Source organism: Sparus aurata, chromosome 11 (assembly GCF_900880675.1).
Source record: "Sparus aurata chromosome 11, fSpaAur1.1, whole genome shotgun sequence".
NCBI classification, from domain to species: Eukaryota; Metazoa; Chordata; class Actinopteri; order Spariformes; family Sparidae; genus Sparus; species Sparus aurata.
In genome coordinates this window covers 32,373,992-32,401,783 of record NC_044197.1, presented here as the reverse complement: position 1 = coordinate 32,401,783, position 27,792 = coordinate 32,373,992, and the positions used below count along the sequence as shown (strand labels likewise).

At 43.6% G+C, this 27,792-nt stretch overlaps 1 protein-coding gene and 1 long non-coding RNA gene across 18 annotated transcripts in view; both read left to right on the top strand.

The window, feature by feature from the left end:
* LOC115591711 (receptor-type tyrosine-protein phosphatase F-like) overlaps positions 1-27,792 on the top strand; it is a 309,359-nt gene that overhangs the window by 232,477 nt on the left and 49,090 nt on the right. For 15 of the 17 annotated variants that reach the window (XR_003985993.1, XR_003985994.1, XR_003985995.1 and 12 more), the window contains one exon: positions 284-459. Coding sequence is in view for 13 of the 17 variants with exons in the window: in XM_030433937.1 (XP_030289797.1) it covers positions 284-459 (176 nt within the window). In the remaining 4 variants the exon portion in view is untranslated. Of the gene's footprint in view, positions 1-283; positions 460-15,632; positions 15,762-15,926; positions 16,044-19,006; positions 19,067-27,792 lie in introns of those variants that run through there. The other 2 variants (XR_003985996.1, XM_030433943.1) reach the window with 2 other exon arrangements.
* LOC115591716 (uncharacterized) lies at positions 19,049-19,479 on the top strand. Its single transcript, XR_003985998.1, has 3 exons — positions 19,049-19,104; positions 19,195-19,304; positions 19,421-19,479. It is a non-coding gene; the product is annotated as an uncharacterized LOC115591716 (long non-coding RNA).

Below are 27,792 nucleotides of genomic sequence, written 5' to 3'. Positions count from 1 at the left end.
TGACATTTAATGTTCAAACTGATTCACTTAATTATTTCTTGTAGATATACATTAATGCTGAATCTGATTCCTGCCACACATTTCAACAAAATAGGGACAGGAGAATGTTTACCACTGTGTTACATCACTTTTTTTTTCTTTTAACACTTAGTAAGTTTTGAAAGTCAAATGCTTTCTGAGCCTTATTTAATACATGATTCAAATTGTAAATCAGGATGGAAGGAAGGGACTGCCACTGTTTTTGGATTTACTTGCTAACTGTGTAAAACTTTATTCACTGCAGGAGTTCCAGGTAGTGACTACATCAATGCTAATTACATTGACGGCTACAGGAAACAGAATGCTTACATTGCCACACAGGGGCCACTACCGGAGACAATGAATGACTTCTGGAGGATGGTGTGGGAGCAGAGGACATGCACCATCATTATGATGACCCGCCTAGAGGAAAAGTCACGGGTGAGCCTTTTGTTGAGAAATCGAAAGAATTATGACATTTGCTTTGATTTACAGAGTTTTTATCGAAGTACTTCATCATGGCACTTGAATAAGCCCAGCAAACAATGGAGCAACCCCAGTTTTTCTCAGCAGCAATAGGGGTAGGCTTTGTAGATTCATTATTATGCATTGATTTATCATGATTCAACATTTTATCCATCTTCTTTCATAGAAGCAAAGGTCACCTTTTTGAAACCGAAATTAAGGTCAGCCCCTGCTGCCATCCACTTTAGCGAAGGCCAGTTGTTCTTGGGGAATGGACCCTATTAGGGGGCCAGACATGCTGGATTTGATAATGCAGGATGTGCATGTGTTGTGAAACTTAGGGCCTTTATTTTGAGGGGATGACTCCCAATGTTCCAGCAGTGTGTGGCACTTGCTTGCTGTTGCAGGAGTGAGGCCTGCTACTGTTGTACACAAGGAGGGTGCCCTACCCAAATCACAATTGGGTGTGTCTTGTTGTTGTATGTGTCCAAGGGGCAGGGCATGCTTTCCAGAGAGGTACAATGCAATGTTGAAGCAGAATGCAGGACAAGTCACAAGGTTTGAGGTTGCTATGGAATAGTCTTTTTTGCTTGTTCCTAACTGAGTGAAACTACGTGGAAGTAGTTAAGTCGCAGCCATAATGATGCCCTGATTCAACCAGGAATGCCCTATGACTTGCCTTGTGCAACACTGTTTTCCTCTGTCCTGCACGCTGCGACACCCGGAGCATTTCAGAAGTGGAGCGTCATGCCTGCCTGATATTGTTGACTTGCTCAGATTGTTTTTCATTTCATAATTCTTCCTTGATTTTTGCTGTAGAGCCTTCCTGTCCTGCTCCCCTGGAAAGGTTGAGTAGAATCTGGCTCTGGAATTTAGCCTTCTTAAGTTTCTGTAAGAATTGGAGCGTTTTATGTGCTTATTGAACCATCAGACCTGTTATGATGACTACTTTATGCTCTTACTGAACAACTTCTCAAAGGCAAATATTTAACCTTTTATTTGTCTGACAGCTTTAGATACTAGTTACTTTTCAGGTTACAATGTTTCACCACTGTCCTGTCCATTGAAAAAACATGAATCCAGATTTGTTGATTTTCAGTGTTTCTGATAAACTGAAGGATAAAATGTGTTGAGATAGTTATTCTTTTTAAGGTAAATAAACTCTTTAAAAATCCTCTGGGGTTTTTAAAAGATAAACTGCATCATCACAAATATGAAAAATGTCTGTTTACACATACCTAATTGTCACAGGACAGCACACAACATACATATATAATAATGATCTTATAGAATATAATGCATTGCTGTATATTAAATCAGTTCGCCGTATATAATGTAGTTAAAAAAAGTTCAACCTTAAACATCCACAGCAGTAAAATGCAATATACACATTAATGCAGCAGTAATAACAATCCAACAGCATCAGATATATGCTAGAAGATATAACAAATCAGTCAGAATCAGAATTCCTTCATTAGTCTCGCAAACAGGGAAATTTGTGTGTCACAGCAGCCAAAAGACAGTTAAATTTAACAATAAACAATAATAGTAAGAATTTAAAAAATATAATAAAAAGGTAGGAAATATTAATAGACTCACAAACATAACAGTTACAGTCAAACTGAATGGTATTATTTTACCTACATTATAGATTTGCTCCTATGACTTGTGGAAATGTTAGCAATGTTGACTTGCAAAAAAAATGGGATGAGACATATGCTTAGGGATCTCATTCATAAAACATTCTGTACGTGTGCCTAAAAGCCAAAAATGGCATGTGCCAAATTAAAATCTTATTAAGAAAACTGTGCCAGTGCATACCTGCAGTCAATATTTCCTTTATTAATCATGGTCCATCTTGAAATGTGCGCATGTGGATCAGCCTCATATCCCGCCTTCTACACACCCCCATTCAACCAAAAATGATCAATGCAAAGCACTCTGCATTCATAAGGTTCGTGAATATCGATGCATATAAAGTTTTCAATCAGTGACAGTTGAATCATGGCAACTACTGACAAAATGACAAAAAAAATTAACATTTCTCACATTGAAGTGAACTTGTTGGTAATGTGGAGGTGAGAAAAGAGTGTTAGTGGCCACAACAGCAGGGTGACAAATAAGAGTGGAGATGGAGTGAGTGGCAACATTTTCCTGCTGCGGTAAACCAAATCAGCATGGCAGAGAAGAATGTGCCTGAAATGAAGAAAAAGTGGTCTCACTGTAAGTTTGAAGCAAAAAATGTATTGCCTCTCAATGCCAGTCCCTTCAGAGTCAGGGGCGAGGGGTTGTCAAGCATGTCCCCAAAGGGGAGAGTCCCAGAGACAGGTCAGTTGCTCTCCCTAGCACCAGTTTGCCCCATTCTACACTTGAATTAACCTTAATGAATTAAACTTAAAAATAACCGTAACTTCAATAAAGTAATTCTATTCTATTCTATTCTATTTACAAATGCTGTGTCACATTCTCGTATGTCGACGTTGGTGGGAATGTGATGCTGAGCCACTTCTGAGGAAATATCAATTTCAGATTTGACTTAGCTTTTATCTGTTATATTTAAATGGTGTTTATGGAATAGTTATGCTTCACTTCAAGTGCAAGTGACACTGCTGGTTTGAATATTTATGATAATGTGGATCCATAATTAATGTTTGACATGAAATTAAGTCAATTGTGAGATGTGTTGCCGCTCACATTTAATTACTACAATCTGCTTCAATTCACAACGTTACTGTTTGTGTCACCAATTCCCCTTGCCTCCAAAATATCTGTACGTGGGTGAGAGTTTACTTACAGGTGTGCACATTCTCCTGTCAAGCTTTTTCTATGGATCACAACTTTTGCATGGAAGTGACCTATGCATCTTTTAGGAACTGTTTTATGCATATAAATTGGACCCCAGGAAAGGAGCACAATGATGGAAGAAGTGGGACTCTGGGAGTAGATTATACAGAATGATGTTGACAGCTGATGATTTTCCTTAGTACAAACATGTTTTGCCCATATGATACTCATATGATTTTACGCTTGTAAAAAGTACATAATCTTTACCGGATAGTCGCAGACCTGCCAACCTGTACGCATTTTGCGTAGCAAGTACGCAATTTGACATCTAAATACGCTGGTACGACTCGCCCCTCTAAACTACGCAAAAAGTCGCGGACATGTGAGTTCTGTGGCAAATGCGCATGTGCGGTACTCATGTCTAACAACACGATGCAGCAGCGTGGTAAAGCAGTTTCAGCCAATCATTGTAGAAAAGCGGAGAATAACGAATCTACCGAACCTATAGCGTAACATCCCTGCCCCCCTCCTCCCTGCCTCCTCCTGCCCTCTGCCTCCCTCTCCGTTCTCCGTTCAGTGTTGCCAGATTGGGCGGTTTTCCGCCCAATTGGGCTACTTTTGTTGATGCCAGGCGGGAAAAAAATACATTGGGCAGGTGAATAAAATTTGTCTGCTTTTGTCCGAGTTTTTAATATTGTGAAAACAGCATTCTGAATTGCGGGAGCCCATCAGGAGCGCCGGAGGAGCAAGTTAAATAGAACAGAAAAGCGCCAACCCCGGCTAACGGCGAGGAGCATAACTCTCTCTCCCTCTCTCTCTCTCTCCTCCCCCCCCCCCCACCAACTGCGAGAAGCGGCTCCCCCCCACACACACACACAAGGGTGTCTGGCAACCTCGTGATTTGGGCTGGTCTTTAGTGGATTGGACGGGTTCTAAAATCTGATTGGGCTAGAAACTGTCAATCCGATCTGGCAACACTGCCTCCGTTCCCCACTCACTGCAGTTGGCGCTTAAAAAGGTAAAGAGTGTGTGTGTGTGTGTGTGTGTGTGTGTGTCAGCGGACCTGCCAGCTTTTGGTAAATGTGAATCGTTACACGTAACGTTACTTTCACTGTGGAAACATTCGAGCCGAAGTCTAAGTGAAAAAAGAAAAAGAAAAAAGATTTGCGAGGTGTTTTTTCTTAGCAAATCTATCGATCATGTTCCCCTAATGACCCCAATGCATCGTCAAAGAAAAAAGAGAAAGAAGAGGCAGCGGTGCATCTGTGTGTGTGTGTGTGTGTGTGTGTGTGTGTGTGTGTGTGTGTGTGTATTTTAGCCTTTATGTATATCCATTGCAGATAGAGTAGGCCTGTATATAAGGAGGAATGTGATTATTTATACAGTTTAAACATGTAGCCAACAAATCTTTTGCAGCAAGTTTTGCAACCACTGCCATGGCAGATGAGGGAGATGAAGACAGGGAGGGACAGGGCAGCAGACCTGCCAAAAAGAAGAGGGTCCATGTCCCCCAGAAGTTTTTGAATAAATATCAAGAACAGTGGCCATGCTTGTGACCCTCTAAAGTTCCTCATCATGCATTTTGCACAGTGTGCAATATATGCAGATAATATATAAATTAGCCCGGTGATGTGTGCATATGTGCTGTAAGCCAATTTAATTATTACATTCTTGAAAACAAAAACACCTATTGCAATATACAAAATAAATTATTACCATTTTAATTAAATATATATTAAAATAATTTTTGATTAATTTTGATTAAATAAGTATTGAAATAATCAATGCAGTTAACTTGTGGCTATCAGCTTGTATAAGCACACATATCATATAATGAAAGCTAGTGCAACTTTTTAGTTTTACTGTTCAATATTAAAATGTCCAGTGCAGTGCACATGATATTTTGGAGTCAGGTCAAATTGTAAAAAATGTCTATCACTTAACTAGTCAAAATAAGAACTATGAACAAGTGTGTGTGTGTGTGTGTGTGTGTTTTGCAGACTGTCGACGCCATGTGGAGGGCAAAAAAATGTGCAAAGCAATGGAGTTGCAAAAGTCTGCGAAAAAAAGCCGCACGACACAAGTGGTACTCAAAATATTTTGACAAGGTTGGCAGGTCTGTAGTCGTTTCAGCCGAGTAATCGGCTCGCCCCTACTTATGACAGCTCTCCTACACACCCCCAACCAACTACAACCCAACTACAACACCATCTATAACATCATCGTGACTTAGGAGGAGATGAGACATCTTAAAGGGATGAGTTCCAGAAGCTAAAACCCTTGGGAGAATCCACACTACATCTGTATGCATACATAAACCAATTGATTATGTCATACACCCAACAATGTGCAATTTCCTTTTAGAAATCCCAAATCAACTGGAAATTTGTGCATTAAACCACCAATGAGCTGCCGATCAATGGTTCTTTAGTGTTACATGGCCACAAGCAATAGGAAAACAACAAAAAAAATATTTGTGGGTGAGATAAGGGTTACAAAGAAATTGTTAAATCTTGAATTTGCGTTGTCCTCCAGCAGTGTTGGGACAGTACAAGTCCATGTGCATCCATCATACAGCATCACACAGCATCACAAGTGCCATAGCAGTATTTATGTCTTTACAGCAATTAGACTGACTGCTATACATTCGCCTGAGTGATCCCCTCTATCAGTGGCATCCCCCCACATTGTAATGCCATTTGAAAGTGAAAGTTTGATAGTTAACACTCTCTATTGTCTAAGTTCTGTCACGATGAACTCAGTCTGCATATTGATTGGGACTAACAATGAGGATATGGAGTTTAACGATTGTGTAAAAGGACTTTATTTACAGGCTCCATTAAATGTATACAATTCAGGTGTTGAACATGCACTGGTTGAGTTGACTGGAAAAGAATGAGGTTGTGAGTGTGTGTGTGTGTGTGTGTGTGTGTGTGTATATGGTTGTGTAATCCACGCCTTCATTACATCTCGGCTGGATTACTTCAATGCACTTTACTTCAGTCAGCCAGTCCTCCCTCACATGGCTCCAGTTTGTCCAGAACGCTGCTGCTCACCTCTTAACTGGAGCAGGTAAGAGGGAGCACGTTAATCCCATTCTGGCCTCCCTCCACTGGCTGCCTGTGCACTTTAGAGTTCATTTTAAGATTCTTTTATTTGTTTTTAAATCTTTAAATGGTCTCGCCCCACCTTACCTCTCTGACCTGCTCCATCCCTACGCTCCTGCCCGGTGTCTCAGGGCGGCTGACCAGCTGCTCCTGGAGGTACCAAGGTCTAAGCAGAAGCTCAGCGGGGAAAGAGCTTTTTCCATTTCTGGTCCCAAACTATGGAGCGTCCATATCAGACAAGCCCCCTCACTATCTATTTTAAAAAATCATCTTAAAACCCATCTTTATTCTTCAACTTTCAACACAGCATGAGACTCTGCTCTTGTTTTAACATTGTTATTGTTTTATTGTTTTTTATTTTGTCTATGTTTTTATGTTTTATATTCTGTTTCTTTTCATGTACAGCACTATAGATGCTTAAAGCTATGGTCTACGATCTGAAAGACGATGAGTAAAATTTGAAAAAAAGCCACACACCCCTCCCCTTCAAGCTCGTATGGCCCTCCCCTCTGAGCCTCCTGACACACCCCCTTCAGCAGAGCAGAGCAGAGCAGAGCAACAAGCCTGCCAGCAGAAAACCAATCATGGCGCCAGCTTTGAATGTGGACAAAAATGATGGATTCACAGCCACAACTTTCACAATAAAACCAAAGATTACCTGTTCAACATAAAGCAGGAAGAGTTGGGTTCTGGAGCTCGGCAGAGCCGCGGTGTGCAAAGCGACCCCGCTCAGGCTGCAGCCTGGCACCGGTACCAGTAATAACGGCAGCAACACATTCTGTGCTTCTGTACTGTGCTTCTCTGAATCCTGGTGGGGCTTTCAATGGCAGACCAGCCAGGGGTGGGGGGGTGGGGGAGCAAGCAGGCGCTGAATTCATGGGTTCATGTGTCTGTGGCTGAGCAGCTCAGAGTGGTTACAAACCACTTGTAGGCTGCATGGCTCCTATTGGTCAATTTCTCCGCAGGCCTGCAGCCGCTAGAGAGAATGGATTTTTTCATTCCTTTTGCTCTTCACATTGTGTAGGTCGTACTATAAGGCCATAACCACCGTCTAACAGACGTTAATAATAATGATAGATCTTTCTAATCGTAGACCCTAGCTTTAAAGTGCTTTATAAATAAAGTTGAGTTGAGTTGAGTGTGTGGCAGCCACCGTGTCTCCAATGCACTATGTGTGCCTGACAGCAGTCAAGTTTACTATAGTGATTTTACACACAAAAACTATGTGGAATCTACCATGGTACTTAGTGGTATATCCACAGTATTAGAAGATATTATTAAAGAAAGTTGTTAATATGGTTGAGATGAAAAGTAAAGAGGCATATTGCTGCCACACAAAGAAAAAAAATGATGTAATGGCATGAAAAGTTTCACCTTAAGGCTGATATCTTGAGTTACGAATGTAACTACGGTTCTATGAATTCTGGATGACTGCCAGAGAGCGGTGCTTCAGCACTGGATATCTCCATCTCGTATACGTGCAGGTCAGGATATCATACAAACAAAGTCACATGTGACCATGCGATGACGTAGAGCTCACGTCCCAGTATAAAACCCCCCACGTCATCACGTAATCTGTTCCTACAGAATCTTCTCGCCCAGATTCGGATTGACAGACAGCTCTGGCGGTAATCCAGAATTCATAGAACCGTAGTGGAGTTCACCTACTCGCTTTGCCAATGTGATTGCCAGCAGAAACGCAGTTTTGGCAGACAGCCACCTGCATTCTACCTAATGCTCTACCTCTCCTATGGGTTTGAACGGAGGCCAACACACTGACCTCAAAACCAATGTCAAGTCTTCTGACTGCACTACAGTGACCCTTGAGGGCCTACGCCTCTGTGCCCCCTTCAAAAACTAATAGATAGTGTGACCCCACTGTTTTTTCACTCTGGCATGCCCTGCCGAAATGGCCGCTGCATATACCTCTGCACATCTGCCTGCGTCCAATAATGCGCATAATGACTGCAGGAAATGCAGAATGATGGCCACTGAGCAGTTCTCCGGCTCTTCACCCTGTGTCTGGCACCAGTGGCAAAAAAGCATAGATTAGCATAGCGTGATCTAGTGGAGGGAGCCCTGGAACTTAACACCGTATCGATTACTGACTGGTCACAGGATGCCAGGAATGGTTCCTGGCTCCCAATGGCCAGATCCAAAGCTGAAGGCGATCCGGATTCAGATGCAATATGCATCCCTCCAGCTGAGAGAGAAGGTCCGGTCTCCTTGGGAGGCGCCATGGCTCCCCCTGGAGTAGTTTCAGCAGCGGCGGAAACCATTGCCGCCCTGACCAGTTGGGAGCCACCAGTGGCAGTCTGTGGCCATTCAGTTGCACTCTTTCCAGCATCGCACGAATGAGCGGAATTGGAGGAAAGGCATATAGAAGGCAGGCTGGCCAAGCATGAGCCAAGGCATCCTGTCCCAGAGGGCTGGTCCCCTCCATCAGTGAGTACCAAAGGGGACAATGTGTGGATGTTTCTGAGGCAAAAACTTCCACCTCTGTTCTGCCATATCGGCTCCAAATCATTTCCACCACCTCTGGGTGGAGTCTCCAGTCGCCCTGTGCCGGCCATGGCGGGAGTTGACATCCGCTACACTGTTCTGTACTCCTGGGAGGTGCACGGCACTGAGGCTTAGGAAGTGGAGATATGCCCTCGTAAGGAGCTGCTCTGACACCCGCAGACCCAGCTTGGACCTGGTGCCACCCTGATGATATATGTGGTATACTGCTGAGGTGCTGTCTGTGCAGACGACAACATGCCCCCCCTTGTTCCCACCTGTGCTGTGCGCTCCATCTGCCCTTGATGGTCCTGTGCTGCCAGACAGCAACCCAACCTAATAGAGAGGCATCCGTCTCCACAACCTCTCGGCGGGCAGGGATCACTCCTGGGGAACCCCCCGACCGGATACCCCCTCCTCCTCCAAGGCTTCAGGGCTCGACAACAAGGGCTGGATACCTTGACGTTTCTGCCTCTGTGCCACTTGGGATCCAAGTGAAGTGTGTTGACCCAGATTTGAAGGGGCCGTAAGGAAAGGAGACCCAGTGCCACCCAAGGGTCTGTGGTCTCCCTCTCCCAGTAGCTGATGTGGTGCTGAGTGAAGTGCCCGACACTGGCCCTTTGAGCCTCAGGTCAATCTTCCGAGTTCCCTAGACAATAATTCAAAAGTCTGAAGGGATACATCACTGAGGGTCTGGGCAGAGCAGTCCACACCAGATTCCTGCAGGTCCTGAGACAGGCCCAGGATAAGATGGGAAAAGGAGTTACCAATCCGGCCCCTGCATGCCGCTATATTATAAGCCCTAACCAGGAAATCATCAGTCAACCGGCACTGAGGACGGGGACAGCGGGCATCAGGTCTGAGAGCCTCATTGGGTGAGACTATCAAAGAGGCAATGGTAGGATCGGCTGGAGCCATACGATCCAACCCATAGCTGCCTGCCTCCTGCATGGCCGCCTAGTTCCTGCTATCACTGGTGTGATGAGACAACAGTTTCGGATCAGCCCAGCAGCGTGGAGCTCTTCAATATAGGGTTTCGAGGGCGGGACTGAAAAAACTGCAGGCTGTGGCATCTGCCTAAAAAAAGCTGTTGTGACGGGAGCATCATCCAGCCCAAGGCATACCAAAGCCATCCAAATTGCTGGTTTCAGTGTGGCATGGCCAGCTTCTGATCCACGCAATGACCCATATGACCCTTGGGACAAAGCATCAGAGGCTCGAAAGACTGATTCTTTATCCTTGTCCTGTCCTTCCCCCTCATCATCAACCAAACACTTTGGGCTCTTTATCCTTGTCCTGTCCTTCCACCTTATCATCAAACAAACTGCAGGAAGCTGCAGTTTACAGCACATCAATGTCCCAACAAGGCGAGCCCCTTATTTCCTATTGTTACATGCTGCTAGCTCTGGTTGCCTCTGCCAACCTGCAGTACTGACAGAGTGGATGCTGTATGTGTCTTTGTTTTTGTTGTTGTTTCTTGTTTCTATGTGACTGAGGCTTCAAACTGAATTGCCCTGTGGGGATAAATAAAGTTGTTTGAATTGAATTGAATTGAATTGTGGCGGAGTCACCACAGGGAGCTGATCCCCTATCGTCAGGCTGCAGATTGAGCAGAAGCTCCTTAATCTGGGCAAACTGCGATGAAAGAGTGTCCACTTTGCGAGCCAAAGTGTCAACCTTCTTAACTTTCCCCGGAGGTCCATGTGAGGCGATACTGCATCTGTGTCCACGTCCCCTAGGTGCCCTTGGGTCTGTGCCCCCGCTAGCGGGTAGCAATGGAGCATCCCCTTCCACTGCTGCCAGTCTAGCTCTTCTGACCGATAGTGGCATAAACCTACAGTTCATGCATGGGTTGTCAGACACACCTGTCCTAGGTGCTCAACCCCGAGACAGGCCAAACACTGATCGTGGCCGTCCTCCGTTTGGAGGGGGGCCATAAAAGAGTTACAAATAGGAGAGCTAGACATGTCATTAAGTGGGACAGTTTCCAGAAAAAGCGAACGAAAGAATAATACAGTCAATACTATGCTGCACAGTTATCAAGACAGTCCCAGCAGAAACACTGTGCTGCACCCCTAGACAACAATAAGGTTCAAACGCGTCCGTACCGGAGCATGACTTGGAAAAAAACCCAAAAACATTTATTTCAATGAGTCAGTGCACTTAGCACTGCCCGACAACATAAAGTAAGATTCCTGACTGTCCAGCCTAATGCCGTGCTACTGCCGCTACGACCCACCGAAAACAGAGAGTCAAGCAATGTAGCGTATAACATAACATGTGGCGAAAAAACACCGTGTTCAAAACAAATACAAGCCCAGCGAGCCGTCGGCTCTTAGCATCGGCTATCGGCTAACAACTAAAGCAACTTAGCTTACTTACCTGTCAGCAGTAATACAGTACGAATCTTATTGGCGAGATCACCGCTGTTCGTCCGATGAAACAGATAATTCTTGAAAGAATAAGTGGCTTGCCGCAGTCTCTGGTGGACGAAATAACTACGTCCAACCCTCAGGTTAAGAGACTACCAGCGATGAGCCAACTGACCAGCTATCAGATTTTTCCACAATCGCGAGAAGATAGAAGGAACTGATTTAGTGATGACATGGGGGTTTTATACTGGGGCGTGCACCCTACGTCATCGCATGGTCACAGGTGACTTTGTTGGTATAATAACTTGACCTGCACATATGCGAGATGGAGATATCCAGTGCTGAAGAACCGCCCTCTGGCGGTCAGGAAGATTGAAAGAAAACATATTGTAATGATGTGAAATTTATCACTTTTTAACGTTAAGATGTTCCTCATTAAAGATGAATTATTTAACCTACCCATACTTCATCCCCTATTAATCATAATGATAGTTCTTATGACCTGGCCAGCCCGATTAGCGGTCTGAGATTCCCAAATGGATACATACGATAAGTATACAGTGGCTGACATTATATGCCCTACTCTATAGAAAATATATATACAGACAGCGTTTCACAACGTTTATACAGTTTCTCCTAACGCAACAAGTCCCAGAATTGAGTGTTTGTTGTTTTTATTAGGTTAGTTATCTTACGCTTCTACAGCGATGCTGAAAAGAAAGTGACACTTTGCACAAGGACAGACACAATTAATGTATTGTACTTGATGCCAAATTTACAAGAAGGCGTTAATGGGTTAAAATCACTAAGTTGATTAAGTTTCTCCTCATGACGCAGTCTGGCATATTGCTGTTACTAGTGACATTCATCTCTTCATTATGTGGTCCATATCCATGACTTTCACACACACACACACACACACACACACACATACAGTAGCCTACTCAATGCAACAATTGTGTAAAGTAGATCACAACAACAGAAGGGGGGCCCCCAATTGAGAAAAAAATATATATATTTTTTAACATATTAAATGAATTAAACAAGTGACATAAATGAATGAATGAATGAATGAATAATTCAAGAAAAGATGATTCTGATTTCATGATCAATATACCTGCCTAAAACTGCTGTGTCTGACAGTGTTTGAGTTGTGCACAGCAAATGCCAAAGTGTTACAATCCCAGAGTTTTGATGACCAGAGTTGAATTTTATACAATTTGGAATAGAATGGGCATAAAGTACACTTTCCGGGCTTTACCAGAATCACTCTTTGGTGTTGTCTCTTGGTAAAGTGTTGGTGTGGAGTTGTGGAAAGTTTATTTTGGGATGATGGACTCCCTGAAAGTCTGTTGATTGAGTCTGCCCCGTCCGCACCTGAGTTTAGATTTCGATTTGTCATCAGATCAGCCATGTCTTCTCATTGGTTGAATGCAGTGCCGCCTTTTTGAAACATTCTCTTGGAAGAGCAGTCGAAGGTAAGTTTAAATAAAGGAAGACGTCAAAGTTTCTGTTGCAAATTGTTTCTCTACCAACTTCGAAGGATTGTAGGTAAGAAACCACTGACGTTAAGTGAATAATGCAGAATATTTGAATTTGTCATCTTGCATTAATTCCCATAAGTAAAAAACTCAAAAAGCTAATGTTAGCAGGTGGAAGAGGCTTGATGTTAGGCTTCAGTTTAGTTTAGCTAACATGTTATATTAATGGTAGCTAAAGTAACTGCAAATGTTTCATCAGGTAAAACTGTCACTGGAGTAGTCACGTTATCCGTATTATTTGACAACGAAAAATACAGTTTTCATGCCAGCTGCCGATCCCAATTGGGGCTAACGTTAGCTGCGTAATGCTAACGCTACTGCCAATTTATGTTACTCATGTAGCTTGATTGAATGATTTCAAAGCTCCCGACTCCCTTCTGAAATGTGTTGCTTGAGTCTGACTTTGCACTCCATTTGATACTGTGTGTGTGACATCAAACAAACACTGCACTTATGTGATGGGGTCGCGTTAACCAAATACTGTTCACATGCTTTATCCTCTGTGGCTGCAGAACAAACAACAACATTTATCTGCTTCGTGTGGTGTTGACATAAGTGACGACACGCTTGGTGTTTCTGTTCATCTTTTCTCTCCATACCCTTATAAATGCATACACTATAATCTTATTCTGTATATTAATCATTTAAAAGTTAAAATGAATGAATGAATGAAAATTAAATGCTGAAGAGGCGGGCGGACTCAACGCAGGTGCCTGGGGCTGGGGTGTTTGTGACCCGGGCGGACCAAGCGGTACATGGGGAATGGGCATGAAAAGTGTGATTTTCGTCAGTATGCGGCACTGTAGATTGACGTGGAATTTCAGGTTTGCAACTGCACGCGGCAATTTGCAGGCACACCAAAAACTGCTATGAATTGTCAGAAATTGACGTGGGCCTTGCTTGGCAGTTGTCCTCCCATGACCCCCCTCTCCCTGATTCTAGGGCAAGGCAAGGCAAATTTATTTGTATAGCACAATTCAGACACAAGGCAACTCAAAGTGCTTTACAGGCACACACAAATTACATTAAAAGACATAAAAATTTCATTTAAAAGACATTAAAAATTGCATAAAAAAAAAAAAAAAATAGCATTTTAAGACCAGTAAAAACATTAAGAAACAAACATCAAAACAAGTAGGCTAAGATAGAGAAGCTTTAAAAGAAACAAGACTGTAGAGTCAGAGTCATAATGCAGTTCAAAGACTTGAATTGTTTTAGTTAAAGGAACTTAGGGCAGGATTTGTGAAAAAATAAACATTCATTATTACATAAGTATTTTAATGCTAATGGGTGATGAAGCGTTCAAAACCAAAAGGAATGAGCCCACACACATATCTCCCCATTGCCTTGAACAGGCCGTGTTGCATTATGTACTGCTATTCTGGGTCCGAATTTCCCGCGCAGCCCTGCGGACGTGACGTTAAATGACGCTGAATGCGCGTCCTCGACGGCTTGGAGACTGGAAGAAGACAAGCGCGGTGGACCTGAAATACTGTTTGTGTAGTTACGGACTCTGCCACGGCCAGAAAACGACCTACCACCACACAAAGTCCTCTAAAAAGTAATACCAAGAAGAAAACTAAGGTTTTATCAGCAGCAAGTCCTGAGTCTAAACGAAGTTATGACCCAAGCCGGGCTGGCACGCGAATAAACATTGGATATGCGTTCAATTCATGGAGGCAGCTTCAGCTTGAACTGGGACAGAAAACGGATGCTGACATGGCTAATTTCCTAGTAACCAGGTAAGAATACATTACAGGGCATTTTTAGAGCTTGATTTGAAAATCTTGTGAGATCACCGAGGACTCGGAGTGAACTAAAGCGCAAAGTAGCGTCAGCTTCTAACGTAGCGTTAGCAGCTAACGTAGCGTCAGCTTCTAACGTAGCGTTAGCGGCTAATGTAGCGCTAGCCGCTAACGTGCAGCGTGGCTAGCGGCTAACATGTAACTTAGTCCACTGCTTGTAACATTGAGAAGTTACAGACTGCGCATTTTTCACGGTCCTTCAGTCTGAAACCGAATAGTTAGAAATATGCCCTTTTATATATGGGACCAAAATCCCAACTTTTATCCGGGAGGTGACGTTAGCAGCTGGCTGCAGCAACAGGCTAACGGTTTGTTTGGGTCTGTGTAGTCATATTAGCCGCTAGCTACACACAGCGAGCCGGCTTCCCGGCTGCCTGGTGTGTAGGGGATAAGGCTATATCATACACACAGCAGCGGCTCCCGTCTCGTTCCTGTCCCTGGTAAATACAGTATTTAGGGTGTACAGTAACGGTATTTAAAGGCTATGGGTTAGGGGCTATTGTGTTGACGAGATGATACTGTTGTGATGTAGCTGAATAAAGGGCAGTTTAGAGCTAACCGTGAAGTGCACAATGTAAACAAGCTCAGGTGGTGCTATATAATAATTGATATTGTGCGTGTCTACCGGTCTGATAAAGTTATTATTATTATTATTGTTATTACTATTATTACGACCTTGCTTGTGAAGCACATCTGTGTGGTTGAGTCCTTTGGGGTCGGTGGGCTAAAAGAGTGGTCTCAACTCATCGGTAGAGCTTTTAGCCTTTATTTTTCTAATTTTGACTTGTGTTGTACCTTCCACACAAGATTGCTCCAGACATTATACATTACGTTGTAAGTAAAGCAAAAGAAATTGTTTGTAAAAGTGAAACACACAATATTACTGACTGAGACATGTATTTTGATATTATTATTGTTACAGGCAAACATTGCATGGCCATAGTTGTCCATGTGGTCAAAGAGAAAAGACACCAAGGTAGCAAAGTCACAGCCAGCTTGCTGACTCAGACTCTAACTTCTTAAAGTATTGCTGTTTTCCAGCTACCAGAAGAAGCAGACTCCTGAAGCTGCTACTCGGGGAAGCAAGGAGATGAGAGCATCAACACCCAGCAAGCGAACAGCTGCTAAGCTCTCTCATCGATTATCACCAATTGAACCAGTGTCTGAGGGGTTAGTATGTTTTCATTTTATAAGTTTTGGTCATTAGGAATGTCAATCTTTTCAGAATATAGACAAAACATTGTAAAATGTTATAATATAAAATAATAATTACCAGATTTGATTATGGAGCACTGGTATGTGTTCTAACGCTACTGTTCTTTTCTCTCCATAAAGGCCTCAGCTACATGATCCAGAGACGTGAGCAAGAAAAGAGAGAAGACAAGACCGTCTTGTTTACCAGGGTTAGGGTTAGGGTTAACCCTAACCCTATTTATTTTATCATAAACATGTGAAAAAACCAAACAAAATAAAACTATGTACATACTGCAAATTTGAAAAATACTGTAAACTTTGAAAATAAATATAAAAATATAGAATGTACATAAATAGTTTTTATTTTTGGATGAAAGTGGAATCTTTGGCTAAGAAATGTTATTTTTTTTAGGTATTGTGGTCACAGGTACACAAAACAGGAGAAAATATCAGTCAGGGACCCTAAATGGAGCTTCATTGTAACCTGTGTAGTTTGCAAAAGGTTCAGGGAAATTTAACTGGATACGAAGAACACAGCAGCTCGGTATCGGCCTTCAGTTCCCTCTTCTCTGACGCCCATCCTGCCAGATCGTAAATCGTAGGCAACAAACCGAAACTCTCGGTTATCGCTGCCCACATCTTGGCTGTCCTCCAGAGCAAAGATGTTGTTCCACGTCATCCTAACCAGACGCAGTGTACCCTCATCCAGGCAGTACATCTCCATGTGTGCCAAATCCTGAAACAAATACATTGAGAACAATACTAATAAGAATAACTTTAGTTATCCTCAAAGTGATGTTTTGACTTTATTTGATGTTACTTTTATTCTGATTCAACTTAGTACAATACCAGTTACGACATATTGACATTTGTGTTTTCCTTGTATTTACTTTGTTATGGCTTAGTGCTATTCATACCATTTATATTGTCTTATAATGGAAATGGTTTCACAAATTATCTTAGTGGCACTGGCACACAACACGTGGCTTGAGATATTGAATCATACTATTGCTGTTACATGATAATGACTGCACACTTATGTTAGCTTGTTAGCAAGCTTTATCCAATGTTATAAATATTAGCTATGTTGGTAATTACCACAGTCAAAAATTAGCTGCAGCCACAAGCCAAATGCTCGTCAAACACCATAATGTTGTTAGCAGTCACATTAGCTTCAGTCACAAGACAATGGTTATCGCTAGCTCTTTATTCACCGTGGCTGGTGAAATTTGAACTTTAGTAACCATTTGGCCAGTGTAAGGTAAGCGTACTTTACATTACAACTGTCATTTTGCAGAATTGATGCTCTAATGTTGTCAAAGAAATATACTAAAGCTGCACTAAAATAAACACTTAGTTTACTTACTTTGTCTCTTGACATGATGCTGTTCACTGATGTAGGCTACCAATGTAGTTCCACGGAGGCATCTGCGGAAGTCTTGCAGTAAACAGTCGCGTGAACAGCGAGCAAACGAATAACCGTGTCACAGCATCAGCTGCACTGCTGTGAAGAGTTCATTCGCGCTCCCGCGCCGGCTTGGCTGATGGCTGCAGTTACCCAAACGGCCGTTGTGTCGCTATTGAGTCTTATTTCTTGATCCTGCCCTAAGTTCCTTTAAAAGCAGTGGCAAAAAGAAATGTTTTAAGTCTTGATTTAAAAGAGGTGAGTGTTGGAGCAGACCTGCAATTTTCAGGGAGTTTGTTCCAAATATGTGGCGCATAGTAACTGAAAGCTGCTTCTCCATGTTTACTTCTGACTCTGGGGACTGAAAGCAGACCGGTACCTGACGGTCTCAGAGGTCTGGATGGTTCATAACACGGCAGCAGATCAGAAATGTATTTTGGCCCGAAACCATTCAATTCTTTATAAACCAACAACAGGACTTTGAAATCTATTCTTTGATAGACAGGAAGCCAGTGTAAAGATCTAAGAACTGGAGTGATGTGATCTACTTTTTTGGTTCTTGTTAGGACTCGAGCAGCAGCGTTCTGAATCAGCTGCAACTGTCTGATGGAGTTTTTAGGGAGTCCTGTAAGGACACCATTACAGTAGTCGAGTCTGCTGAAGATAAATGCGTGAACAAGTTTCTCCAAATCCTGCTGAGACATAAGCCCTCTTATCCTGGATATATTCTTAAGGTGATAGTAGGCTGACTTTGTAACTGTCTTAATATGGCTGCTGAAATTCATGTCTGAGTCCATAATTACACCGAGGTTTCTGGCTTGGTCTGTAGTTTTCAACATTACAGACTGAAGCTGAGCAGAGACTTTAAGTCGTTCTTCCTTGGATCCAAAAACAATTAATTCAGTCTTATCTTTGTTTAACTGAAGAAAACTCTGACACATCCAATCATTGGGGAGGCTTTAACATTTAAATGAAAATGCTGTGAGCAATACAAATGCAAATCAGGGTAGCAGGGGGAGTTTTACCCCAGGTGACCTTTTTCTAAAAGGTGTTAACTTAATTTTAAGAAAATCTCTGGTATGAATAGATGAGGCTCAGTATAGCCTAATTATAGACCCTTAAATTTTAGCTTGAATTGATTTATTTAATGAACGTATTTTTACTGTGTATGTCATTAGCAATGGCTAATGTTATGTAAAAAATATTATTTATTCTTTTTTTTCTCTCTCTCTCTCCTGGGAACAAGTTTAAGATAAAACGGCAGTTGTTAAGAAGTTAAAATTTGCATGAAATATTTTGAGATAACTAAGATATTAAAATGTATAAGTATTTCTATAATTTCATTGGTTCTGAATGTTTTAAAAGAATTTGAAAAGTAATTCTTATTACGTGTGAGAGTTCGTGACCTTTACGAGTTTTTACACTTCCGGGTAGACCGAAACGTGAGTGACGACGAAGAAGGAGCCGAGAGTTAATGGCGTCAAGCAGCTGACAGAGGACTGTGTGTGTCATCAGTGTCGTGTTTTATCACTAACGGACTGTGAACTGTTGTCGGACGACGTGCTGTGAGTGTGTGAGTTGGACTCTCCATCGCAGTCGAAGTGTTTGTGTTTTATTGGACACGAAGCAAGTTCGGCTAGCAGGAGCTAAGCTAGCTAGCAGGAGCTAGGCTAGCGGCCTGGTCATTGTCAAGAGGAGGCCTGCGCTGACGGTAGGAGATTTGCTGGGTCGCCACGGAGAGTGTCGCCGACAGACGGCTCTTCACTGCCGCAGAGGGACATGGAGGTTTATCGCTGTGAGCATTGTGTTTTCACAGACTAACCTCGCCTCATAACAAGGCCGCGACCTCCTATTATCTCGGAGCCACGTCTGCAAGTCCAGATTTACATGATGCTGATAATGACGCCATTGTGTGTAAGTAACTGTTACTGTTTTCTACATCGTTTAATTTTACTTTGACTTACTTTTCTTTATTCATACCACTCTCTTTTAATTGTTTTCCAGCTGTCTGTAAGACATTGCGAGACAGTACGCAGGACAAGAAACAACCAGCTCTTGCATCGCAGGCGGAAGCTGTGAGAAGGTTAGCTCGGAGTCCATCGAGAACAAAGAGGGTAAGACTTTATTTTTTGGTCAATGTGACTATTATTCGGGCACATTAATAGATGTGTTGTGTCCATACGCAGTGCATCACGCAGTACTGATCGTCTTTATTGATTGATTTTTACAGCTGCTGGAAGCGACACAGAGTGCTAGCTGAGGATGACGTGGACCTTTGGAAGTGCGCAGCCATAGACCTGATGTCTGAGGAGGAAGACGGAACAAGATGGGTGTCTGGATGAATTGTGCGACCTCCGTCCTTTTGCAGCCCGGAGCTCACCGAGCTCTGTGCTACGCTGCAGTCACATGAGAGGCGATTCTGAAGTACAGGGCAGCGCACCACGGACGTCTGCAAAATCACACTTTGCGGTGCTGTAGGATTTTGGGCTTTTTTTTTTTTTTTTTTTTTTTTAATTACTGGGGTTTACATTTATAATGACCCAGGGTGACCAATCACAAGTGATTTTGCTTGTTTAAAGTAGTGGTTTCATCCAATACTGAGTGAGGATGTTCAAGCCAGCCCACACATTCTCTGGCCAGTTGTGGTTTCACTGCTATTCATGCAAATTTTAAACGTTCACACCTCCGGGAGCTCCACATACGTCACTGTTTGTTTCCATCAGTATGTGGCACAGACGAACGCAACGTTTGCAGGCTGTAAATTGTCGCTAACTGCCGAAAATTAGGGAGATTACCGGGCATTTACAGGGACGAAAATCCCACTTTTCATGCAGTGCCATCTGTGCCTCCACTACGGCTACAGCAGCTAAAGTATACACTGAGCAGTAAGTTGGTGATGTATTCCCGCCAACCCTGCTCCACCGAGACAGGCACATCAAGCATTTCTGGAAGAGGGTAAGTAAATGTTTCTGCTTCATATAACCACATGCATCTCATACTTGGTGTCAAACTAAATTTTGAGTTTCTAAAGGCATTCTTCCACTACTTCTCTTGATAATATCACATTAGCCTTGGTCCTTGTTTACAAATGTAAATCTGCATGATGCAGTAGGTAGTGTTTAAGTAAAAAGTAGTAGCAGTGAAATCCAGACCTTTTTTACAATTGAGAAACCGTAGAGCCTGAATTCTGAATGAGCTCCTGGTTCTAGTCTGTCTCCAGCCAGTACAATTGACAAGTGCTTGTTCTTGAGAAGTTTGTCTTGCTAAGATTGCCATTCACATAATATAGCAGACACCTAATACAAGACTACTGTAAAACCTCTCTTAGCTCATTGGAAAAACGATCCGAGCTACTGCTTGTTAGCATCATGGCTAAGCTAACCCACAACAACCTTACTAACCATGCCCGGTGTGGACTGTGCACTCCTACAGCAAGCAAACAAAAAGATCTCTGACCTCAAGGATGTTATCCGACGGTTCTCTGATGAACTCCAGAAGAAAGAGTTACCGCTATCCAACTTCATGGATGTAGCATCCGCACAATCCAAAGAGATCGCTTCGCTCAGTGCAATCCTCCAGGACACGGTTGTTTGGAATCCAGCTACTGGCCCACAACTCTCCTCCTGCTCAACACCCAAGCAGCTGCCTTGGAGGAACGAAAGAGGGACATTGATGGGTCTGCTTCTCTGCCCAGCCTGAACCTCTCAAACCGCTTTGCATCCCTGTCGGCTGACAACCCGGCTCATCCAGATGACCGCCGTGCCGCTCCTCCTTGCCTGTTGATGACGCCGACGCCCCCAGCACCACTTTGCCTGACGACGATGTCTGCAGCTCCCCTTTGCCTGAGGACGACGATGCCCGCAGCTCCACTTGCCTGACAACGACGCCCGCTGCTCCACTTCGCCTGACGACGACACCTGCTGCTCCTCCCTGCCCAGCGGTGATGCCGGCTGAACCAGATGACCTTCCTCGCCCAGGCCCGAATCAGCGGCTCCCAATCTGTCCCAGTGACACGGCTTGTCGGCAGTCGGAGCTGACTAAAAAGGATTGTAATGCTCTCTTCAGCTTCTTAAACAGCTGTGGCAAGGTGGTCTGGCTCAGGGGACCGGCCGTGGAGCTGGGCGTTACTCCAGAATCCTCAGTCTGAACACCTGGCTTCAGTCCACCTGCAGAATACAAAACATTGGTTTTATTGACAACTTCAACCTGTTCTGGAACCATCTTTCCCTTTTCCATACCAACAGACTTCACTCAAACAGTCCCAGTAGCACAGTATTAGCAGCTAACATCCAGCATGTGTGACGGTACAAGGAGAGTGCTCTGGGCAGCACTGGATTAAGAATGAATTTTTACGCAAAACAACACCACTCTGGGAGATTCACCCAGGGAACCTTTTTGTTCTTTTAAAGGACTACTTGTCAGCTAAATAAGGCACTCAGGTCCGTTTCACAATGGAGGCAGAGACAGCATTTCTGGGTACAAAAACATTTATTAATTTCAATTTTAAAATCGTTTGAAACTCCAACATTAGGAAGTCACTTACTGGGGCGAAAAAGGGGAACCAATCATGGCTGAGACTTACTGGGGGATGGTTGGGTCCAAAACAAACGGGATCCCAGGAACACCACACGTGAAGTAAATAAAAGTTAAAAAAAATCAACTCAAAAGTGCAAACACAAGAGGGACACCGCCACCAGGACACCAATCTGCCACCCTAGGCTCCGCACCTGAATTGGGTCAGAGGACAGCAGGCGAGAAAACAAACAAAATTAACTGCATCTAATCACAAAAACACAAGAAATCAAGGTCACTTAATATACCAAATCTCTAATACTTTACACTATCACAAATCAAATAGGATTAACAAGCAACAATTCAGCCCCGGCAACTCTTAAACAAGACCTGGATGAAGGCTAGCGCTTAGCCAGCTGTAGTGAGCAGCCGGGAGCCAGGCAGACAGCGTTAGAGCACCGCGACCGCGAGTGCAAATAAAAGTCTGTGAGTTAAAGCAGTGTGATCCGAACAATGAATCAGAGCAGTGAAGCAAAGCAGCTGCTAACAGTGAGCAGCAAAGCAGCTAGCGGTGAGGCAAAGCAGCAAAGCAGCGAAGCCGCGAGGCAAAGCAGCAGTGATTTCTTGCAGACAGGTTAGCGGTTGCTATGCCGCTACACAGGTGTCTTTACCCTACAATAAAAGAACGGATATGAGCAACATACAAGTGGCTGGAGGAGGAAGATAAAGTCACTGTGCTACATACCGGTCAGGCAATCACGGTCGGCACGGCATGGCAACCAGCAGCAGACAGCGAGCAGCACACAATGAGCAGTGAGCAACGTGCATCCAGCAGCAACACCCAAGTGAGCTGCTAAAATAAAATAACCAGATTGAAACAATTGGATGGAAAGCGTGAGACCAGGTGCCTTCTGCCTCCCTTTATAAGGTGCTCCCCCACAGTGGTTGGCTGGGAAGAGCCACAGTGCTGAAACCCATCATACACTACTTCATACTGCTACGCATGCTATCCAGACCGCTGCTCCACGTGATTGACAACTACCCTGCCATGCACCCCACCTGGAGCCCTCTTACTCTCCACCTACTATTGCAGCACATTACTGTATCTCGCACAAGCTCCCCCCTGGAAGCCAACCCAAGTACTGACACTCTCTGTGGCCCAACCCCCCCACCATGGTCCACTGTCTCCTACTAGCTGTCATAAAGCTCCTTCCACTGCTGCGATTAACTGGATTCTAATTACCGTTGTTATCTCATAACACAAATTAATACACATGCACAGGTGTAGGTGTCGAACTATTGATCACAGTGTGCTTGTTATTCCAACCAGATCAGCTAACACCAAACCTCACACCAGCAATCTAAACTTTGGGTTATTTAACATCCGCTCACTGACAAACAAGGGACCTCTGCTCTATGATCTACTGAATGACCATACGTTTGATTTCTTTTGCCTGACTGAGATATGGCAGCAGCCTAATGACTTTTCACACCTTAATCAAACTATTCCTCCTGGATTTGTCTTCTCATCACAGCCCTGTACCTCTGGCAGAGGGGGTGGCCTGGAGATACTATACAATCAGATAAGGAAAGTGTCCTCCATTATAGTGCCAGTATACCCCTCATTTAAGTCCAGTGCTCTACAAATCAAGGGCCCAACTCCTACTATTCTGGCCACTATCTATCGACCACCCAAGCCGAATAGTGCCTTCCTACAGGAATTCTCTGCCTTCTTAACAACCCTATGTTATGTGTCCCCTAACTTAATATTGCTAGTTGATTTTAATATCCACTGGGATAGCATCAACAATGTTTTTACAAAGGACTTTATCTCAGGTCTTGACAGCTTTGGATTACAGCAACATACTGACTTTCCAACACACTCCAAAGAACACATTCTTGACCCAATCTGCTGCTCTGGTGTAACCCCCCTAAACTGTTGTGCCTCATATTGCCCATCTCAGACAACAAGCTAATATCCTTTAATGTCATGCTAAGATTGTCCAGGACTAGCATGCCTCGCTTTATCACTTTTCGAAACATCAAAGATATTGATTTGCCAGCCCTCTCTAATGGAATAGATGACTTTGCAAAAAGAAATGTATCATAATCACATGCCCCAATATAAGGATGCTATTTCTTTAGCCAAATCCACATACTACTCAACCTTAATCAGGACAGTGGATGGGAACACAAGAGCCCCATTCTCAACCATATCCTGAAACCACCTGATGCTCTACCACCTCACCTATTCACAGTTGCACAGTGTGATAACTTCGACCTTCTTCAATGCCAAAATTGAAAACATCCACCAGGCATTGACTGCTTAAAATGAATCTACAACTTCTCAGCACTCTCTACCCACATTTTCCATCAGCTATCCACTTGCTACACTGCATGAAAAGTGGGATTTTCGGCCCCGTAAACGCCCGGAAATCTCCTTAATTTTCGGGAGTTAACGACAATTTACAGGCTGTGAACGTGGCGTTTGTCTGTGCCTAAAATTGTCGGAAACGAACCATGACGTCAGTGGAGCTCCCGGATGTGCGAACGGCTCCAATTTGCATATGAATAGCAGCGAAACCACGCCTGGCCAGAGAACGTGTGGGCTGGCTTCAATATCCTCACTCAGTATTGGATGAAACCACTACTCATAAACAAGCAAAATCACTCGTGAAGGGTCACCATGGGTCATTATAAATGTAGACCCCGGTGGGAATATATATATATATATTATGTTTATATATTTATATGATTTATTCATTCATTTATATTTATGATATCATCAATGACATGAATGAATTTACTGAGGAAAGGAACATTTACCAGGAAGGAGTTGTTTATTCAAAGAAAGAGTTTTATTAGCACAAACAAACACACAGCATGTACAAAGCATAATCTGCCCACACAACAAACAGGAAGCTCAAGAGGCCCAAAATCCTGCAGCACCGCGAAGTGTCTGTTTCTGCAGACGTCTGTGGTGCGCTGCTCTGTACTTCGGAATCAGAGCAGCGCAGGACGGAGGTCGCACAATTCATCCGGACACCCGCCATCTTGTGCCGTCTTTCTCCTCAGACATCAGGTCCATGGCGGCGCACATCGAAAAGTCCACCTCATCCTCAGCTAGCACTCTGTCTCGCTTCCAGCAGCTGTAAAAACAAAAAATAAAGACGATCAGTACTGCGCGATGCACTGCGTGTGGATACAACACATCTATCATTTAATAGAATAATAGTCACACTGACCAAAAACGGATCTAATCTAATAAATCTTACCCTCTTTGTCCTCGATCGACTCCGAGCTGAACTCCTCACAGCGTCCGCCTGCGATGCAAGATCTGCTTGTTTGTTGTCCTGCGTACTGTCTCGTAATGTCTCACAGGCAGCTGGAAAACAATTGAAAACACTGGTATGAATTAAGAAAACGTAAGACACAGTAAAATTAAAACAGGGAGAAAACAGTAACAGTTAAGGTTACTTACACACAATGCTGGCGTCATTATCGGCATCGTGTAAATCTGGACTTGCAGACGTGGCTCCGAGCTAACAGGAGGTCGCGGCCTTGTTATGAGGCGAGGTTGGTCTGTGAAAACAAAATGCTCGCAGCGATAAACCTCCGTGTCCCTCTGCCGCAGGGAAGCGCCGTCCGTCGGCGACATTCTTCGTGGCGACCCGGCAAAGCTTCTCCCGTCCGCGCAGACGTCCTCTCGACAATGACCGGGCCGCTAGCCTAGCTCCTGCTAGCCTAGCTTAGCTCCTGCTAGCTATCTTAGCCGAACTTGCTTCGTGTCCATTAAAAAACAAACACTTCGACTGCGATGGAGAGTCCAACTCACACACTCACAGCACGTCGTCAGACAACAGTTCAGTCTGTTAGTGATAAAACACGACACACACAGTCCACCGTCAGCTGCTCGACGCCATTAACTCTCCGCTCCTTCTTCCTCGTCACTCACGCGCCGGTCTACCCGGAAGTGTGAAAACTCTTACAGGTCATGAACTCTCACAGGCAATAAGAATGACTTTTCAACTGCTTTTAAAACATTCAGAACCCATGAAATGATAGAAATACTTTTTTTTTTTTTTTACATTTTAATATCTTGGTTATCTCAAAATATTTAATGCACATTTTAACTTCTTAACAACTGGAGTTTTATCTTTAACTTGTTCCCAGGAGAGAGAGAGAGAGAGAGAGAGAAAAGAATAAATAATCTTTTTTACATAACATTGGCCATTGCTAATGACATACACAGTAATTGATCTAGCATACTTTCATTAAATAAATCCATTCAAGCTCAAATATAAGGGTTTATAATTAAGCTATACTGAGCCTCATCTATTTATACCAGAGATTTTCTTAAAATGAAGTTAACACCTTTTAGAACAAGGTTACCTGGGGTAAAACTCCCCCTGCTACCCTGATTTGCATTTGTATAGCTCACAGCCTTTTCATTTACATGTTAAAGCCTCCCCTAGAATCAGGGGGAGGGGGGTCATGGGGGGACAACTGCCAAGCAAGGCCCACGTCAATTTCCGACAATTTACGTCAGTTTTCAGTGTTGCCTGCAAATTGCCGCAAACCTGAAATTCCACGTCAATCTACAGTGCCGCATACTGACGAAAATCCCACTTTTCATGCAGTGCTAGCTCCAAACTGCCAACTGTCTCTGAATAACTGGACTCATCCTTAAATCCAAATCATCCACCTGCCAGTTAGACCCCTTGCCTACCTACCTGTTAAAGAGCTGCCTGCCTGCCTTGTCCTCTCTCATAACTGACATCATTCATTCCTCACTGACTACTGGTGTTGTTCCATCATCACTAAAGACTGCTGCAATTACTCCAACTATCAAGAACCTGGTAAAGACCCAAATGATTTGAACAACTTTTGTCCCATCTCAAACTTGCCATTTATCTCCATATTATTAAAAAAAAACTGTTGCCGCTCAACTATACACCCATCTGTCTCACTACAGCCTCTTTGAACAATTTCAGTCTGGCTTTCGTCCCCTTCATAGCACTGATACAGCCCTTTTGAAAATCACAAATGACCTCTTGATGGCACCTGACTTGGGTTTACTCTCCATCCTGGATCACCTCGACCTCAGCACAGCCTTCAACACTGTCTCTCTTGACATTCTCCTGGACAGGCTGGCCTCCATTGGAATCACTGACATCCCTCTAGCTTGGCTGAAATCCCATTTCTCTGGTCGCACACATTTTGTCCAACTCAAGAACCTAAGATCCTTCTCCTCTCTAGTATCCAGCGGTGTTCCCCAGGGCTCTGTCCTTGGCCCCCTCCTGTTTACTATTTACCTTCTGCCCCTTGGACACATTCTCAGGATATTTGATATTCAATTCTACTGCTATGCTGACGATACACAGCTTTATATCTCCACCAAGCCTACTTCCACTCTACCACCCACAGCTCTATCAAACTGCCTACTGGAGATTAAATCATGGTTCTCACTCAACTTCCTTAAACTGAACAATGACAAAACCGGTACCTGATCCACCCTTGCAAAGCACAACTCCTTCTCCATGTCAATAGATAATTCCACTGTCCCACCATCACCCCAGGTAAGGAGCCTGGGTGTCATCCTATACAGCATCTTGACCTTCAAAGCCCACATCAATAATGTTACCAGGTCTACATACTTCCATCTAAGCAACATCAACTGCCACCATCCCTCACTCACACCAACCTGCACTGCTATGCTCATAAACAACTTGATTGCTTCTCATCTGGACGACTGTAATTCTCTCCTCCATAAACACTCCACTCCAAATCACTTCATAAACTCCAACTGGTTCAGAACGTCATCATATCTCCCTGAACTTATCCATAACAACACACCCTCCCGCACTCTCAGATCCTCTTCTAATATCCAGTTCTTTGCCCCATCTGCCAATCTAACCACCGTTGGGTCATGAGCTTTCAGCAGATCTGCCCCCAGCCTCCGGAACTCTCTCCCACCAGACATTCGCACTTCTGACACTGTCTCCACTTTTAAATGTCGCCTGAAAACACACTTATCATCATTTGCACAAAATTTTCTCCCGTTTGTTGTACTGTTGTTCTTATGTGCGG